This window comes from Medicago sativa, chromosome 5, assembly GCF_051527215.1.
Source record: "Medicago sativa cultivar Bolivia chromosome 5, Bolivia_mono, whole genome shotgun sequence".
In the NCBI taxonomy this organism is placed as follows: Eukaryota; Viridiplantae; Streptophyta; class Magnoliopsida; order Fabales; family Fabaceae; genus Medicago; species Medicago sativa.
In genome coordinates this window covers 18,608,479-18,628,801 of record NC_140753.1, presented here as the reverse complement: position 1 = coordinate 18,628,801, position 20,323 = coordinate 18,608,479, and the positions used below count along the sequence as shown (strand labels likewise).

Genomic DNA, 20,323 nt, shown 5'->3' with positions numbered 1-20,323 from the left:
TTCATAATTAAAATGACAGATTACCAAGCCATACGTACCTTCTGCATAGGTTCAGCATCAGGTTCTACAATTTTAATAAAATGAATAAACCTACAAGCAACATTAATAATTGCACCACTTGATTATTTGTTAATCATCTTAGACCTCAGAATTAGTCACTCTACTTTCTGGTATAGATTTTTCTGGCCAACCTTAATATTCAAAGATTTGGTGAATAAAGATTTAAAAAGAAATTCTGAGTTGCTTGTTTTCTCAACAATGGTGTCATCAACTTTGTCATTTTCTTTTTATTTGCATGCTTCCCAATACATTGTTATTACCAACCAAACCTCTGCATCGTTGATAATTCTCTCAAGCATTAAGCAGTCTCCACCTGCTCCCAATCGATCAATGTTGTCTTCATTGTAGGGTTAACCTTAATCACACCTTTTTCATTCAGATTTCTCAGACGCCAACACAGTGTTTCCTCTTATGTTACATCCCATAAAGCAAACTTTTTGGTAGCCATTTAGAGTCGAAGACAATATTATAACATTATTAAAATGAAGAACTAAGATTCTCACGCAATCTAGGGGTGTTATAGTTGTGTGGTAGGAAAGATAGAGACAAAAGAAGCTAATTTATAATAGATCATGGGATGGATTTAATTATCATTCAATATTGTACCAAAATTTTGAGAATTTAAATTACTGTGACTTTTTAAATTGGGTTAAATATGTTTTTGATCCCTATAAATATACTAAATATACTAACTTTTTGTTTTAGTCCCTCTAAAATTTTCCTTCCACTTTTAGTTACTGTAAAATTTTCAATCTCCATTTTTTGTCCCTATTTTTAATTCAAATCATGTGTAGCTTTTGTATTTTTCAATGAAATTATGCATGAATGTTTAGAATATTGCAAAAATCTCTCCAAAAAAAATTAGAATTTTTTAACAAAAGATGAATAAATATGAATTTTTAACCGTAAAAAATATATAATTCATGTTTTGATAAAAAAATTATTTATGATATTATAAATTTTTCTACAAAATTTTATTCAAAAATATGGATTCTATATATGAGTTTACTTAAAAGTAGGGACCAAAAGTGAAGATGGAAATTTTTAGGAACTAAAAGTTAAAGAAATTTTTAAAAAAAATTAAAACGAAAAATTGATATATTTATAGCGATAAAAAACATATTTAATCCTTTTAAATTTTATGTCTCAGCAATGACTGCATCGGTGCAGCCCCGCTCCAATTTAAGTAAAGATGTTAATGTTGGAGAAAAAAATTAAGTCTGATGTTTGTTTTTTTTTTTGAAGGAAAAATTAAGTCTGATGTTAAAACGAGATCAAATTGGTAAAGTATAAAAAAAAAGGGATATCTCTCATTTACAAGATAATTTTTTTTTTTACAAAAGATTGTCACTTGGATTTACGCTAAATAATTACTATTGTGATCGTGCATTAACTCAATTGAAACCAAATTCAACATTAATATTATTATACGTGGAAATTCATGTATCGAGGAACTGCAAAACAATCCATACAGACATATCACTCACAAACAAGGAAAAAAACTGAATGTCACAATTTGTTACAGATACAAAGAACAATTGACACGTATATGAGTTTATTTATTTTTATTGTCTTAAGTCTATTGTTTGACATTTTGATCACAATTAGATAATTTTGACCTCTCAAAAGTAACACAGCTCAAGGGTCTTATATGCTCTCCAAAGAAGGTGTGACATCATTAACAAAAATATTTCTCAACGGGAATCTATGAACTGGTGAAATGTGTCGGCAATATTTCAACCTCTTACCTCATTTGCTTTTCAAAATTTTTTTTACACCTTTTCGGATAACCAACCTGAATATCATATGTAGTACTCAACAAAACATAAGTCAAAAGGCATCATGGTAATATTGAAAACAAGAAGCAAAATAACTTAGAGTGTAGACTCTACCAAACACCTTATAGGAAATTTTGAACATTTTACTTATGAAACTTGTTCAATAGTATAATATATTATGATATCTTGACATTAATTCACTCTCTTTAATCATTTTTCTACACTTTATCCCTAGTGTTTAATTTTGATATACATCAACGATTAATATGGATAATTTGACAAAAACATTAATTCCTTTTCTTTTTCAATATTTATATATATTTTTTAAAATGCATGAAATATGAGTATCTTTGGTTGTGAGTACTCCTTGATGGATGTAATGTTGTAAGGGAATTGGGTGAGATCAACCAACTTGCTATCTTTTGACCTTGTTCATTTTTGTTTGAATGTGTGTGCGATCTCTTCTATTTTAAGCATACATTTCTCACTAAACCCTAAACAAATTGATATTAATGGAGTAAGTTTTTTTAAAAAAAAAAAAAAACTTATATGGCTGAATTAATTTTCTTATTTGATATTGAAAAGAAAAAATTAGCAAAGTATGAACAAATAATAAAAGTTAGTGTGTGTGTGTGTGTGTGTGTGTGTGTGTGTGTCTATATATATATATATATATATATATATATATATATATATATATATATATATATATATATATATATATATATAGTATTTGAGTAAATTACATTTCACTTTCCTAAAAGATACTTGAATTACACTCATCTTCTCTCTTATGTTAAAATATACACATCTCTCCCCTCTTATGTAAAATATATTAGAAAATATTTCACTACTCTTCCCTGAAAGATGCTTGAATTACATCCCCTCTTGTGTTAAAATCTACACTTTCCTCCTTTAATAATTTTTTCATTTATAATAATCTAGCAAAAGAGAATAAATTTAACACACTTCAGAGAAAAATAGTATTGTGAGTCCATTTTAATATAATCAAAATTCGAATGCATGTTTTTCTCTATTGAAATTTTAATATTTTATAATAGCGTTTAATTTTATTGTGTTGTTTCATGTTCAGTAATTTTTTTCATTGATATTTTAATATAATCAGCATTTCATTAACATCTAATTTTCAACCCTATTATAAAATATGAAACAATACAAAATAAGATTAAAATGTACGAAAAATTATTAAAGTCGATAAAATATGATTATTTAAAAGTGAATTTTATATTCTAATTTATAAAATTAATAACAAATTATTAAAATTTACCCTGAAAAAATATTTAAATTTAATTATCATTGACATTTAAATTATAAAGAAATGAATTTATTTTTCTTAAAAATAGAACTAATCAAAATAACTTTTTTTAGCATACACATTAATTTTTAACAAAAATTTTAAAAAAATGTCTTAGGCCGATATGTGACAATCAGAAGAGGATTGAAGAGGAATAGGAGAAAATGTGACAATAAGAAGAGGATTGAATATGAATGGGAGAAAACGGGATTGAGGGGTTAGTTGTAGAAACAAAATTATTTTATAGTATTAAAGTAACATATAATGGGTGTCCCGTTTATCAGAAGTGGTTCAATTATCATGGATGTATTTGTTAAAATCATGGATGGAGATGTCTAGTAGTAAGGTTACAGATAGAGATGTTTAGACAATACTATGGATGTATTTGTTAATTGTAGATTCAATTTCCTTATCTAGGTTTTTGTTGGACTGTTGTGATTTAAAGTCATTAGTTGATTTCGTTTGTTTTGGTTCAGTTGTTAGCCATAAAACTTAACTCGTATTAATTTGGTGGAGTTTTCCTTTCAATCATGTAATTGCCATTTTCTGCATAATAATTGTCTCATTTGGATTTAGCATAATTGTCATAACTATTTTATTTAAAAGTCTAAGTGTTGTTTATGTTTTGATTGTGGGTCATTTTTAAGATAATTAGTGTGTTAAATTGGTTGGTTTCGCAAATTCAAGTTTAACATAAATGCCTTTTGCAGATCTGATTCAACACCTATGGATGCAATTCATTGATTATAAAGATCTTATATAAATAAGGCAATGTCTTAACCTTCAAAGAAACAATTATGATGTGTCATTGCTACAATGGACTACAAAGTGTCTTTTGCAAGACGTGAGAACGTTTATATACCAATTTTCATTTTGTAAAAGTTGATGCCAAATTTTTTGCATTTGTCTATTTGATTTTGTTTCTTTATTTGATTTTCACAATGGATGGTAAAGCAAGTTCATTAAGGCAAAGATTAGTCACTAATAGTTGTAATGGAATCCAAGACAAACCACTGTCAAATTACCACACCATTATGTGATACTTCAAAATAGACAAACGACGCTAATTCAAATCATTTGGGCAAATTAAACTAGAGAAATATTAAAGTAATCATAAACACAAGATGATAGTTTGCGAAGTCTTTCACAAGACTATCCTTCCAACTACTGTTCTTCCAACTATGCAAAATGTTTGGTACGTCAAGCTTATGCCGCATCATCTATCAACTTGTTTTTCAAGAAATTGTGTTCACGAAGTAGTAGACTCATCATCAACCTCATCCTTATGACTTCTTCAAATTGTTGTAGTGAATATGATTTAAAATTAGGTTATTGTAAAAGTAGTCAAATTTGTAATAAAATGGTTAAATGTTATTTAATAATTAAATCTCACCTCAGCAGATTCATTTTTGTTTAATGTATTTTTCTAGTCCATCTAATCCAATACATAAACAGTTGAATGTTGGTTGTTATTCAAATGTTAAACGATGTTAATAGATTGAGAATGTTTTGTTGTTTACAATAAAAAAAAAGTAGTTATAAAAATTACAAAAAATCAGTCCCTAAGTAACCCATTGGATCAGAAACATATCACATATCTTTATTGAGTTTATCATCTAGAAAGTTAGCAGATAAATTAAGAGATTGAGACATTTGTGTTATGACATACCACTGCATGAAATTATTTTCGAAATATAATTAGTCATATACACGTTGAATTGTTGTTATATACTATGATTGGATCAAAAAATATCATATTTTGAATGGTGTCTTGTCTAGAATGGATATTCGGCTTCTCAAAGTAATGATCAATATGATACAACATTTTTTCTTTGATATAGGCAACTATAAGGTACCACAAGTCACAACAATCATCAATTGGTACATATAACTGCATAATTAATCAGATAATTAAAAATTGTAAAGGTTTGTTTTATGAATAAATGGTATAAAATATATTACTCTAACTGTAAACTTATCCTACATGTTTTAGATTTTCAAAGGATGACATCCAAAAATCAGCAAACTCATTGATAAAATCTTATACTGTATTTTTCATGTTGATAGCTTAATGTACAATTATGTTAACTAGAATTTTGTAAATACACCTTATTCATTCTGATATTTAATTTAGAAACTACAATAAAGGTTGGTGGTAGTGCCCACTTTGTTGGTGATGAGATTTGTTTTCGAGTTCAGTTGATTTTCATGCTCATCATATGCATTACTTACATAGAAATACAATGCAAATTTATACATAAATATAGATTAACACATAAACGTTCATCTTGTGTGTTGTCTGCATGCATTGAATTATGAAGGATAATGTTGTTATGACCTTTATGCAAATTTATAATGGTTTTGAAATCATATGAATGAAATATAATGACCTTTATAATGTTGTTAATACATGCATTAATTATAAATATTTAGGCAGTTATGTTGTTGTGTATGCAAATATAATATATTGATGTACTGAAATATAAATAAGCACTTTGCATTCAACTTAACATCAAAATCAAATTTTCATAATTAAGTCACAAATTTACATAATTAAGTCAATGAATTATTTTTTTTATCATTACAAAAATTGACATACACTTACATTTAAAATATAGTTAATTAATACATATAGATAGATTATTTTTATTTAAAAAACATATATTGTAAAAAAAAAACTCCAAAAAGTTTAGACGTCAGTGCCCTCCAGTTTTTAAAATCCATTTATTATCCTATTCTTTTAACCGATTAGAGACACATAACAAAAAGCAACTTTAGTTGTTCAAATTTTAAATCTAATCTCATCTCATCCATTGACATCCAACCCCCCTACTCCTTTGACGACAATATAGGATGGACAAATAAATACGCCATATTTGACGATTCATGTCAGATATGAAATCTAATAATCTAACTTTTTCTGCGGGGTGGGAGTTCTGCGGGGTGTCAACTTATATTCTATTACTAATAAATACGCCATATTTGACGATTCATGTCAGATATGAAATCTAATAATCTAAGTTTTTCTTTTTCTTTTTTCTCACCACAAATATATCACATGTGATTCCTCCTCACCACAAAAATCACATGCAATTTCCAATTATTTTTATTTGCAGTTTTCATTTAAAAAAATAGTTAACGTGAAATTGTAATTAAATTCTAAAATAAATATACAAAGTATTTTGTGACGTATTTAAGCAACGAAAAATATTGAGGGTTATTTGTGTCATAGTTACAACATAATTGTAGTTGTGCCATTATTGAATGTTGTGAAATAAATCAGACTCGAATATTGTTTCAAAAACAAAATAGGGTTATATATCTTCCTCAGATATACTTGAACCATATTTGTGTGAATTGTTTGAAATTGTAGAAATGAATATGTAAAGAAATAACGACTTGGATTATTTTTTAATATATGCAAGTTTGTTGTAGAATTTGCATAACATGGATGAAATTGATTATGAATATTCATATGTATGTATATTGTAAAATTTGCATATGGATGTACCCAAAAACAATAAAATATTCACTCCGGACTCAAAATAAATTTTCTTCTATTCTTGGATCACTTTGTACCATATTCATTCTCGGTGTCGCATGCATCATAGTTGCCCTAATAAAGTTTTTGACCAAATCATTGACTATTACCCATGTTCCATTTCATAACTCAACTGTATGATCAGTGATTTTCATTAGCATTACAAGGCATCATTTTTAAGCATCGGCTTGTGGTTTGGAAAACCTGAACAATTTATATCATTCAAAAACTCATTAGCACCGACTTGTTGCTTGAAATACCTGAACACTTTGTCATTCAAAAATATTACCATAAAACATTCTTTTTAACCTAAACTTGTGGTTTGATATACTTGAGCACTTAATGTCATTCAAAAACTCATTAATAAATCATTCCATATGTATACCATTGTTTTCATTTGATTTACAAACAAAAGTCGGGCTGAGATATTTTGAAAAATCACTGGGATTAATGTTTTAGGAATTATTCAAGATTGTTTGATAATAAATTCAAATACGTATCTCTCATAACCCAAATTAATTGTTGGTTCAACAAAATCTTATTTGTAATACTTCTAATAAAAGTAAAGTAATTATTATGATGTGTTGGTTTAAAAAATGGTTGAAAACTTTGTTAAATAAAACATAACAACAAAAATAAATGTATGATGTAGACAAATCAACAAACCTTATTGTTCATATGTTGAACTATCATTAACATCAAACAAAGATACAACAATTGCATACTTATATCAGAATTTGGAGATATTAACAAAATGGTCATAGGTATTCAAAAGCACAACATTAAATAGGGAGAGAAAAATACATATCTAACAAAATCCATCATATTTATACTCATAGATACAGTCTTCTAGTAAATGTTACTTACACTAAGTGTTCTAACGAATGTTACTTACAATCCTCTATTTGCGTTTAAATCACATTATTATCTTTCTTTCTCCCATGTTATGCTATCTTGCTATTCTCATATAACATTACATAACATCAACCCCTGAAAAAGCAATAGAGGTATATAGGAGCAGAGCAGAGGGTATTGTCACGTTGGGGTGGCCTTGGCTACCCAATTTTCTTTATATATATATATATATATATATATATATATATATATATATATATATATATATATATATATACACACACACACTATTGTATTCTTATGTTTAGCAATGTAGATTTACTTACTCCAAATAAGTTTCTTTATGAAAAAATATTAGTAGAAATATGAAAGACAAAATCATCATTTGATAATCAAATTTATTTTTCTTGTTTTGACACTTTCAATCTCTATAGTAACTACACACATAGTTTTATCAACAACGAAAAATTTAAAAATAAGATTCGTAAAAATATATTCGATTTTTCTATCATGTGCAAATTTGCATAGGTTAAAGGGTCATAAGTAGCAAGTTTATCTTAAAACTTGTGCACTTTGTATTAAAGACATAATTTTGAGATAATTGTTGCTTTCAATAAAACTTACCATTTTTAACTATCTTAACCTTTGTAATATTGCATAGGATAAACATATTCAAATATATTTTATTTTTTCTATATATTTGACCCCTCGTAAAATTTCGGCTAGATTCATCACTAGCGGTATAGTGGATAACATGATAAAAAATAGAAAAGTATGTCAAAATTAAAGAGGTCTTCTTACTTAATAATTAAAGGTTCTAAAGTACAAAGCAATAAAACTTAAAACATAGGTGCCATTTAGGCTGGACCAATGAAAGTATTGGTCCATGATGGACCAATAATTAAAACCATTAGATTAATATGTAAGCACAATAATACTATGCACCACACACATCTTATTATTTCATTTATTTTCTCTAAAATTTGCTCTTGTGTTCTCTCTCACCTCTCATTTCTTAAATTTTGGGAAGAAAAAAAAACCTTAGTGAGCAACATGAGTGGTGATCATTGGTTCAACCAAACTAGAAAATTTTACATATGATTTTTGATCAGTTTAATTTCAATTTCATAATAATAAGTAATAACCATATTTCTTCCTAATTCTTTTTGCTGCAACAATTCACTTGTTATTTCCTCTAAGAATGTTTCTGAAGAGATGACAAGTAGCAGCAGCATTTCAAGAGTTAAAATCTACAAAACAACAAAAAAAAAATCTTGGGGAGAATTGACGAAAAATCATACAAAAGAATCAAATCAGAACAGTAACTACTTTCACAATTCAATCTTAATGTTGGCTTTTGAATCTTTATGCAATGAGATAAATCCTCCTATGCAATTGGTACCTGATACTTTGGGGGCTATCTACCTCATACAAAGCAACAACAAGAAACACAAGACTATGACAAAGAACAAGAAACCCGCTGCTGCCACCACCATGAACAGTGAACCATTGCATTGGGTTTAGGGGAAACAAAAGAGAAAATGAGTATAAATTTCTTTTATACTTGAACTAAATCTGAAAAAGAAAGTGAACAATATATGATTTGGATGGAGACAAACCAAGAGAGAGGAGAGGGTGCAATGATGGAGTTGGGGTGAGATTTGGTACAGGTGGATCATGATAAGGTTTGGTAGATCATCTAATCTAACTGTGGAAAAAAAGTGGTCCATGATGAACCAATTTTTCAACTAGTCCATTTTATATGGAACCTACAACATAATCTAGAGACATTTATCTAAAGACATGTTGTAAATTCAATCTAATCCATGAAATATGAAATGTGTTATTCAAGTGAACATAGACGTTTAATATGTGTTATTTTGTTTCAAACAAAATTGACAATTATTAGAAATTGATATTCAATCTACGTGAAAAGTGTAAAATATATTGGTAGACTAACCTGTATGGCAGTCAAATGTTTGACTGACTCACCATTTCTTCCATTAAGAGTAAATCTTGACCAACTAAATTGGAAACTACAGTGACAAACTATTGACGAAAAAGTAAAAGCTCTCATCAATATCATTGCTTGATTGAGACATGGCTATATGAGTCACTTTTTTATTTGTCATATAACGTACATGTCCTATGTTGTAGCAAAAAAAAAGTACATGACCTACGAGTTCTTGATACCTTCTTTTTGGTATAAACTTGGTTTTCTGAAACAAATATATTCATATTCGTTTTATTCTAATCATACCCTCAGACGGATGTTTAACCGATCAATTAGTTATTGTACGTACAATTTTAAGCAGGTTATGCAAATGAATTTCAATAAGAATAAAATAACATAAGAACTCATAAACATGAATAATGAAAGACCATGTTCTGGTTGTTTTCAACCTTATTTATAGGTCTAAACATTAACCTAATATATATAACCGAGCCTGGGCAAGAGTTTGGGTATAGAGATATCAATTCGACTTATTATAAGAGATTAAATGGCCCATAAACCAGCAATCAACTTTAGTGCTTTAGAGATTCGCCTTTTTGCCCATCAAGAAGTCCGAACTAAGCTTTTCGTTCAACATGAATGTTGTAGGACTTTTCCTTAGCTTTCCAACGCCTATTTGTAAGCCTCATTTGAATAACCGAAGCCAAAGTTATGGCCTACACGTTGATAGATGACATAACACATTAAATACAGAAATTAATCAAATAGTTACATTAGCAATCAAATCTGACCCAAAATGTAAAAATAAGATAAAAACATTACTTTATACATTAAAAACTCTCAAAATATCAAAATGCAAGGCTATAAAATATGTGCAAAAGTGTACCTGTACTTTATATATAAAGATGTATCTATACTTTATATATAAATATGAGGAGTTTGGGTTTTGGTCCCTGATAATTTTTTTTTTTTTGAAATCCATCCCTGCAAATTTTTTTGTTTTTTAAAATAGTCCCTAACCCCACTTTACTGATGATTTGGCACATTTTTACTTATGTGGCATTCGCTGACTGTGCAAGAACGTACACATGGCACACATGTTGCAATTGCCTTATTTAAAATATTTAAAAACCATTTTAATTAAAATTAAATTTAGTTTTCAAAATTAAAAAAAGGTTTAATTTAAATTAAAAACTAAAGAATCATCATGCTCTTCCTCTCTTCTTCTTCTCCAACCCTTTTCTTCTTCTTCTTCTTCTGTAACATTCTTCACAATTTTTTCCATCACCATTAAAACCAATCAAAACAACATTCAATTGTAGAGAAAAGGGAGAAAGATACCCAGAATCTGAGTAGCAAACCCATAAACGAAATCAAATCTTATCACAACAAAAATCAAATCTCAAACAAAATCAAATCCTAAACAAAATCTCGAATTTGAGTAGCAAACTCATAAACGAACCCAGAAACGAAAACAAGTGAGAACGGTAACGTTGTGGCCGTCGCCGACGATGACAGATCTAGTGGCGGAGGATGGTGGCGGACGAGTCTTAAGTTGCGATGGATTGAGAGCTGGGTTTTTTACGTTTCCAGTTCTCTTCCATATTCCAAAAGAAGTGATTTTGTCCCTCTTGAATTTGTTTTACGTTGGTTTGGTTGCTGTTAGTTTTTGTTTATGGATTGGAAACAAATGATGTTTTGTCATGAATTGAGTTCATGGTGAATTGTAAATGGTGATGTGTTGTTTTGTTTTGTTTCTTACCAATGCTTCTCTCTTGTTGTTACTATTGTAGATCCAAGAGGTAGATGGTCTCTCTTGTTGTTCAGTTTTTTTTTTTTTGGCTTAAATGCAATTTTAGTCCCCCAAGTTTTTAAATTGTGCAATTTTGGTCCCCCTAGTTTTTTTTGAGCAATTTTAGTCCCCCATGTTTACACCCTTTTTGATTTTAAAGTCCCCACACCCATATATGGTTGGATTTGTTTGAAGTCTATGATGGTAAGATAGACCTTTCACACCATCACTTTTTCCCTTTTCATATCTTCTATTCTCATCTCAACAAGCACCATGGCTCTGATGTTTCTCATTACCACCAAACACAAACCTAGAATTAGATTCTAAATCAAATTCTTTCACATAGCATAAATTAATACTAAGAAAAATCAACCAAGATTGTCCAATTCAATATGCAATTAATAAATTGATTTAAAAAAACCAAATTCTTTCTCATCTCTTCCTCTCTATGTTTCCTCTTTCTCCATGTGGTCTCCCAATTCACTACACTTGCGGCAAAGTATGTGGGAGTTTGGATATCAAAGTATGTGTGAGTTTGGTGGTGAGGAAGTGAGGGTATGTTGGAGTTTGGATGAGGTTATGGTGGGTGATGGTGACAGGTTAAACAGTTGCGGCAAAGTATTGTTGAAGGATGACAGTGAAGGGAATGGAATGTGTGATGACGATGGTTGTGGTGGGTGGGATGGGAGTTGTTGATTTCTGGTTGATAAATACGGCAGGGCTGTTGTCGGAAACAAAGAGGGTTCAACGAAGTCAACTGTGCTGCTGAGGGGAGGGAGAATGGAAGAGAACAAATGAGAAGGGGAAATTGATCAAGTGTGAAAGGTTTATGTTACTATCATAGAGTTCAAACAAATCCAACCATATATGAGTGTGGGGACTTTAAAATCAAAAAGGGGGTAAACATGGGGGACTAAAATTGCTCAAAAAAAACTAGGGGATCAAAATTGCTCAATTTAAAAACTTGGGGGACTAAAATTGCATTTAAGCCTTTTTTTTTTGTTGAAGACCTTGGCTATGAATTTTTGGACAGAGGGATAAATTTATGAATTTTCCCCCTTTTCTGTAGTTTCTTTAAATTTTTAATTACTTAATTAAACTTAATTGGTTTTTAAAATTAAATGTTTTATTTTCATTTTGAAAATATATATTTTTGTTTTAAAAAATGGTTTTTAAATAATTAAATTGAAACAATTGCCACATGATTGCCAACGGTGCAAAGTTACACAGTCAACTAATGCCACGTAAGCAAAATTGTGCTAAATCATCAGTAAAGTGGGGCCAGGGACTATTTTAAAAAACAAAAAATTTTGCAGGGATGAATTCATATTTGCAGGGACCAAAAGCATATTTTAGCCTAAAAAAAAGCCCTTTCAGCTTTTTTGGGCTGATTTTTTATTTACAAAAATACCCTTAATTTTCAATGCAAATAACACATGTAACAAATAGATAAGAATAAATTTAAATATTTAAAAAAAATGTAACAAACATGATATGAATATATATATATATGTTTGGTTTTTTTTTCGTTTATCATTTAAAAAATATATCAAATTATATGAATATATTTATACTTACTTTTTCATTATCTCAGTTATACCTCTAAATATCTTTTTTCTATAAGAAAATTGTTGTTGGTGTCATTAAAAAAAGAATTTAAATTATATTTTTTGGTTATATTATTGGTGTCATTGAAATAGATAATTATTATTAGTTTGATTCGTTATAACTTGAAAGCAACAGACATTTATTTTTTTTAGTTTTAATCAAAATGAAAATTTCATAAAAAAAAAAATCTTTAATAATTTTCAAACGTTAGCGCAATAAAAAGAGTCTCTGTCTTTTCACTAGTTGATCATAATTACAGTAGCAATAAACGATTTTTTTTTGTGACCTGTTGTTGAAGTTCATTTTGAAGTGAGCAACTTGTTTCCCGATTGCTTTATATTCATGTGTAATTTAATCTTTGATATAACAATTTTTTTTAGTTTAAGAACCTATTTAAAAATTCTCAAATAATTTAAGGATCTACATTATATTAATGTCTACAAAAAAAATATTAATTTTTTTTTATAAACAAACAAGATTTTAATATTAAAAAGGATTTTTAAGAATAACTTACATACAAACACAATTAAAATGAATTATTAAAAATAAAAAAGAATTCCATCAAAAGAAAAAAAAACAATTAAAATGAATTTGCATATATCGTTTGGATTTGACTATCCTTGTGCCTTCCTTAATGAGAAGAACAGCCGTCGATAAACTCTCCAATCAACGGTTCTTATCCGCGTTGGAATTAGCTATCCGCGTGCCCTTCGTTCCAGAGAATAACAACCGTCGATAAACCTTCCCATCTACGGACACGATCTTCCGTTTTCATCATCTCAAATTTTCACAATTCCCGGTTTTTTCACGTCCCAAAATTTTCAATCTTCCCTTATAAATTACACCAAACACTTATCTTTCTCAACGCAAATTCAAATTGAAATCAACACAAAGAAACCCTAATTTCTCTCTTTCTCTAATTTCAATTCTTCAATTCGCCATGGCTCGTACCAAGCAAACTGCTCGCAAATCCACCGGCGGAAAAGCACCAAGGAAGCAGCTAGCCACCAAAGCTGCTCGCAAATCTGCTCCGGCAACGGGTGGAGTCAAGAAGCCACACAGATTCCGTCCTGGAACTGTTGCACTTCGTGAGATCCGCAAGTACCAGAAGAGCACCGAGCTTCTCATAAGGAAACTTCCATTCCAGAGACTTGTTCGTGAAATCGCTCAGGATTTCAAAACAGATCTCCGATTCCAAAGCAGTGCTGTTTCCGCTCTTCAAGAAGCTGCTGAAGCTTATCTTGTTGGTTTGTTTGAGGATACTAACCTTTGCGCTATTCATGCTAAGAGAGTTACTATCATGCCTAAGGATATTCAACTCGCTCGCAGAATCAGAGGCGAGAGAGCTTAGATTTGGTTATCATGATCCAAGTTCTACTAGTGCTAGTTGTGGTTCTTAGTTAGTTTTAGGTTTAATTTCTCTGTCTAAAAAAAATAAAATAGGGTTCAGATTCTGATTATGTTGTTTTTTTATATTATGTTGTGAAGGTTAACCCATGGTTATCTTGTGATGATGCTCTGTTCTACTGTTTCTTAATTGAATTGAATATCATTTTCCTAAGTTCTTTGTTAATATACCACATTTTTAATCAATGAATATGAAAGTTACAAGAAGGACCACTTGACTTCTTATATACTAGATAAGGGCTACCACAAATGACTCAGTATTCGTATAACTAAAGAAACAGAACTGGATAATCATATTACAAACAAAATTGTTAGCTGATCTCCAACTGATTACTAATTGAACATATGTTATGTGATGGAGTCATTGGATGACTTGGTCTGAGGATCGATCAATATCCAAATGCGTCTGTTCATGAAATATTGGATTGGCCGCAGTGTGAAGAGCACTTTGGTTGCCACAATAATGAATTGGTGTCTTTGCAGATGTTCTTTTTTAATCTTTGTTGAGGCAAACAACCTATTGCAGGATACAGCTCATATGTTGCAGATGAAAGTGCCCTATATTCTTCCCGATTAATCATCTTTTGTAGCTTGCTGCATCAATGTCTGGAGAACCATCCTACTATTGAAGTCAAGGAAATATTTCCTCTGACAAAGGGTTATACCTTTATTTGATTGGGCTGCTTCAATACCTGAAATGAATTTCAGCCCTCCAATGTCTTTCATTCCAAAAGACTTATGATGAATACCTTTCGTACGTTGAAATTGTGACAGATCATTTCCTACGACGATATCATTGACCACTTAAATGGCCAAGGCAGTGAATAATGGATCCTTGTGCTTGATAAACTAGATCCTTGTGCTTGATAAACTATGAGTGATCTGAAAGTTGCTTGATATAATCTTCTAGATAGCCAGCCAGGATGATTTTTTATTGGCTGCTATATCTTCTAAGATTCATCACATGATCAACTAGTGATATCCTCGTTGTGTAGGTGCAGATTTTCTTCTTGTTTGACAGACTGATGTACATCAGTGGCTATGGCAGGATCAATTAAATGTGTTGAGTTACTTTGTTCAACAGTAGCAGGATCAATCAAATGTGCTGAATTTATTGGTTCAGCTAGCATGGTCAATTATATTTGTTGGGTTACTTGGTTAGGCAAGGACAGGATCAAAGATAAATGGTGGCACAGAATCACTTTGTTGACTGTCACTTGGGCTACAATTTCTTACCTCAGCGCATTCCAAATGAATAGATTAAGATGCATTAGGATTGGCTTACAAGGAAACACTAATTCCTCAAAATATACGTTTCTTGAAACATAGAATTCATTCTCGTTGATGTGAGGAGTCCTTTGGTTCCTGGTTTGTAACCAATAAAAATGGAATTTATAGCTATACAATCAAATTTAAGCCGATGATAAACAAGAGTGAATCCATAACTTAGAAAACCAAAAACTCTAGGATTATTCAAGCCAGGCAAAGATTTATGCGAACATTCATAAGGTGATTTATTGTTTAGAAGAGGAGTTCATCCTGTTGATAAGACGAACATCATGTGCATTATCATGATACCAAAAACTTTTAGGAATATTAGATTGAAAAATAAGAGCACGCTACGCCTAAAATATGTTGATGTTTCCTCTTAACTCTCCCATTTTGTTATCTTGTAGAATATATTAGGACGCCTATTGAAGGTTAAAGATCCTAATTGTTGCGGATTAGCAAAAAAAAAAAAATTTGTTTACAAGTTTGGACTTTCCATTACAAATCAACATCTGCACATATTCGAACACTCCTTCAACATCTGCACATATTCAAACTTGCCTTTGGAACGGAGAAGACTCAATCTGTTACTACTTAATTTTGATTTATCGATATAATCAGCATGTAACAACGATGTTAACAAAATTGTGTCTTTTTTTGATAGAGGGAAAATAACAACTAAGACTAAGGAATTAATCGTTAACCTCCCAATCTAAGATTTACAAAATACAAATACAAAATGATTGACAATGTTATAGATAAAAAAGTTTGACACTCAAATTGGAAGGGGCCGCGCGAACGCAGGCCCCCACAGCAACAAATTATGATGTAGGCTCCACCACTTGGGTAGACCTTAGACTAGCACCCCTCTTGTGCAATGGAGGTCACTTGTCTAGGCCATGGGCCTTCATGATCACCCATTGACCCCATCCAGGTAAGTATGTTGCAACGTATCACACACTTGATTTTATACCTCATGCTCTATACTATCCACTCTAAATATCCGATGTGGGACATAGTTAACATGTATCATCAGTTTATATATATATATACAACAACAACAACAACAACGCCTTATCCCACTAAGTGGGGTCGGCTACATGGATCAAATGCCGCCATAATGTTCTATCAAAGACCACATATATATATATATATATAGGGTTATGTTACAAGACACCTTCATAAAAAGTAGTGTGGTGTCTTTTATCAAGTCACACCTCAAGGTGTGATTTTCACTTTTTTAGTTATAACTTTGATAAAAGACACCTTCATAAAAAGTAGTTGGTGTCTTTTAACAAATGCTCATAGAGTAACTTGATAAAAGACACCTTCACAAAAGGTGTCTTCTATCATAACCCATATATATATATATAGTTAGTTGATATTAATCTTAAACATATAATTGGTGTTTGTTTCATCTGGTTCAGATTCAGTTTTGATGGTGAAGAAATTGCTCTCCCAAAAATGTAGGACAAACAAAGTTATTAGCCGAACCTTGTGAACACTGCGTGTTTGTTTCATCTGTCTTATCTCTTTTTTATCTGTCATGGTCCATCAGTACTTAATTATGTGCAAGACCAACATTTTTCCACATTTCAAGCAGCCAAAACAGAATCAATGATAGTTTCAGATGGAACAGTGCAGACAAGTGAATTTACATTACATAAAATTGCTCAGCACACACTTGATATCTACAATGTAGTACACAACAAATGTGTAACTTCAAATATGGATAAAATGCAGAACTAAAACTGAGATCCAATTAGACTCTTCATGCTCTCAAAAATTCCAAAGTTCTTCCCCATATGAGCATTAAAGGGAAAACCAAAAACGTAACATGTTTTGTTTCCCTTCTATAGACATACAAATTGAGTTCATTTGCCAATTGAACCTGATTTAATAGAAACTACAAACTATGGCTTCAATCCTAACACAAGTTGAACACTAATACACCACAGAAACAAACGAGCACTTATTAACGGAGTGAGAATCCCTTTGTCTCGATTGAACTTATCCTCTTAATCTATAAAATTACGAAGCATATTATTCTTTATCCTTTAAGTACTGCACATCTTAAAAAAAAAGTATCATACACACACAATTGCATACATTTTTGAAATGTGTTAATCAATTCAAAGTAAAATTTGCAATATTCAACAAGTATCTCAGAGAAATGATATTCAACAACTATCGAATATGCAGTAAAAATCAGCTTTTTTATAGCTCTTCATTTGAGTCATGAAATATTTATTATGACTTTGTGTATAGTTTAGGGCTACTTATTAGACGATACATTTAAACAAAAGAGTAATGATATTTTGACATCCATTTGATGACAACTTTGTTGACAACCTTGTTTTTCTCACTTCTTATTGGTCAAAAACAATGGAGAGAGAAAAAGAAAGAGAGAGGATAACAACATCATGTGAGTATGAGAGAGAAAGTTGTCCAAAAGTTGTCAAAAAGTGGTTGTCAAAATATCATTTCTCTAAACTAAAAGCCATTTTACTTTTTTATAATACTTACCAACACATATATGAAATTACTCTGATCCAACACGAACTCCACAGTGCCAAACTATTATCTTTAAATATGACATGTGAAAAACAAAATAGAATGTAGAAAATTCATTCATGGTTGCTTTGTTATGTATTCCATTATGCTATGATTGGTGCTGCTGCTGTTGAAGATTAGAATGGTCCATTTTTATTCACTGTAAGACAAGGGAATGCACATTGGTTGTTTGGTGCAATCACTTTAACTTCAAACCTAAAAAGTACTATATTAGTAAACGAGAAAATATCTAAAGTAGTCCACTCTGGGTGAACAGTTATAAACACACTTCATTTGTAATATTGATTTATCATTTGTTTTCAAATCTACTAACTTAATACAATTTTAATACTTGAGAATTTTTACTGATAAATTTTTATTAGATTACAATTCTAACCCGCATTTCTTGTGATATTATTTAACTTCGCAAACAAATCCTAGAAGATTTGAAGATATAATGTGAAGGCCTTATGAAATTATTGTGACAATAAATCGGCTATTAGTATTGCACATAATCCTCTTCAACATAACATGACAAAACACATTGAGATTAACCGGCATTTCATCAAAGAGAAGTTGGATAGTGGGAAGATAACTACAACATATATTCCTTCTGGGCATCAGCCGACATGTGTCAACAAAGGGCTTATCAAATGCAAAACGTAGTCAACTTACTTGCGAATAATAGATATTCATTCACCACTTTGAAGGGAAATGTTGTAAATAAAGTGTATATAGTAATGTTTTTTTTTTTTTTTTTGCATATGTGGCTGGTTAGGTAAAACCGTTAATCTTAGATTATTAAAGTAAACTCTTGTATCATTTTGAATTATTATTGAAATATATTCAATCTTCTACAATTTTTAAGCTAGAAAGCTTTAATTAGGATAAGGCAACAGAGGAGGCTAAAGTTCTCTCTTGAAAAATCCTTAAATCAAGGTAGGGACGCATTTACGTGTATGTGAGCAAGTGCCCCCACTATGAATCATGATATCAGTTTTTGTTTATAAGCATTCCATAACTATTTATTATTTTACCCATTTAAAAAAAACTATTGATTATTATAATTTATACCTGTTGAAGGAATTTTTTTTGAAACAATACCTACCTGTTGAAGGAATGTTGGCTTAACTTTACCTTACCGAACCAAGTATATAAGTAACAAAACAAATCATAGAATATGCCGTGTATAAAAAATTATGGAGAACAAAATATTATATATTTTCATGCCACAATATATATATTTAATTTTTCTCTAATCCAGTAATTAAAGAACCCGTTGGATTGTCTGGGTGTGTATAAGGAGTTTCAGTTTTTATTTAGTACTCCCTCCGTTTTAAAATGAGTGTTGTTTTAGGTGTTTACACACATAGTAAAAAATGCAATGATTAAGAGAAAGATAATGATTATTTTACCAAATTATCCTTATTAACTATTGGTTAGTTTTAAAAGTAATACTTTGGAAGTAGTGTGCAGAGTATTAATTGGAGGGTACAATTGAAAAGAAAAAGTTATTATTGCATTGGAAACTGAAAGCGACACTCATTTTGAAACAATTTTTTTTGGCTAAAGCGACACTCATTTTAAAACGGAGGGAGTATAAGACATAGTTATTGTGACACCTTATTCTGTTTTGTACAGGGACCGTTTTATTTTTTCCTGCTATCTGATGCGAGTGTGTGGTTGAAACTTGAATGCTCCCTTAATGGCCGAAAGGACGTGTGGAAATTGGAAGCTACCTGTCTCCACTGCCTCGTGGGTTTCGTTAACCACGCGGGTTGCGTTAAGATAGAAATTTTGATTTTAGTCCCTCGAAAATAAAATGAGATGTTTTCATCATCTCAAATTTTTTTGTTTTAGTTTTGGTCTCTAATGAATATAATTTTGACATTTTTTAAATATAATATGAATATATAAAAGTTGAACATAATAAATGAAAATAACATGATACATCTTGATCATAAAAGTATTATAATCTTGACTTTCATGTGAACATAAATTGGTCATTAAGGACCAAAAACAAAATAAAATTTTTTGTGAGGATGAAATGAAACATTCTATTATATTTTTTAGGGATTAAAATCAAAATTAACTATATTTATAGGAACAAAAACTTATTTAACCTTTTAATATATGAAAAATGCTAAAGAGTGCCCTTAAGACATTGATTAATAGATTAAAAATAAAAATA

General features: G+C 30.2%; 1 protein-coding gene, 1 long non-coding RNA gene and 1 other non-coding gene across 3 annotated transcripts; 1 reads left to right on the top strand and 2 right to left on the bottom strand.

The window, feature by feature from the left end:
• The first annotated feature begins 13,731 nt into the window (after positions 1-13,731).
• Positions 13,732-14,464, top strand: LOC146920745 (histone H3.2). The gene has a single exon (XM_085714194.1). It carries the CDS (start codon positions 13,844-13,846, stop codon positions 14,252-14,254), a length of 411 nt encoding a protein of 136 aa, XP_085570320.1. The 5' UTR covers positions 13,732-13,843; the 3' UTR covers positions 14,255-14,464.
• Positions 14,465-16,362: 1,898 nt separating this feature from the next.
• Positions 16,363-16,521, bottom strand: LOC146920744 (U1 spliceosomal RNA). The gene has a single exon (XR_015013006.1). It is a non-coding gene; the product is annotated as a U1 spliceosomal RNA (small nuclear RNA).
• Positions 16,522-17,218: 697 nt separating this feature from the next.
• LOC146920743 (uncharacterized) lies at positions 17,219-18,342 on the bottom strand. The gene is made up of 2 exons (XR_015011895.1): positions 18,106-18,342; positions 17,219-17,602 (listed from the first exon to the last, which is right to left on the bottom strand). It is a non-coding gene; the product is annotated as an uncharacterized LOC146920743 (long non-coding RNA).
• Positions 18,343-20,323: the final 1,981 nt, after the last annotated feature.

What these genes read in the sequence shown, in the direction of transcription:
- LOC146920745 (XM_085714194.1), top strand. Translation starts at nt 13,844, where the DNA reads ATGGCTCGTACCAAGCAAACTGCTCGCAAATCCACCGGCGGAAAAGCA.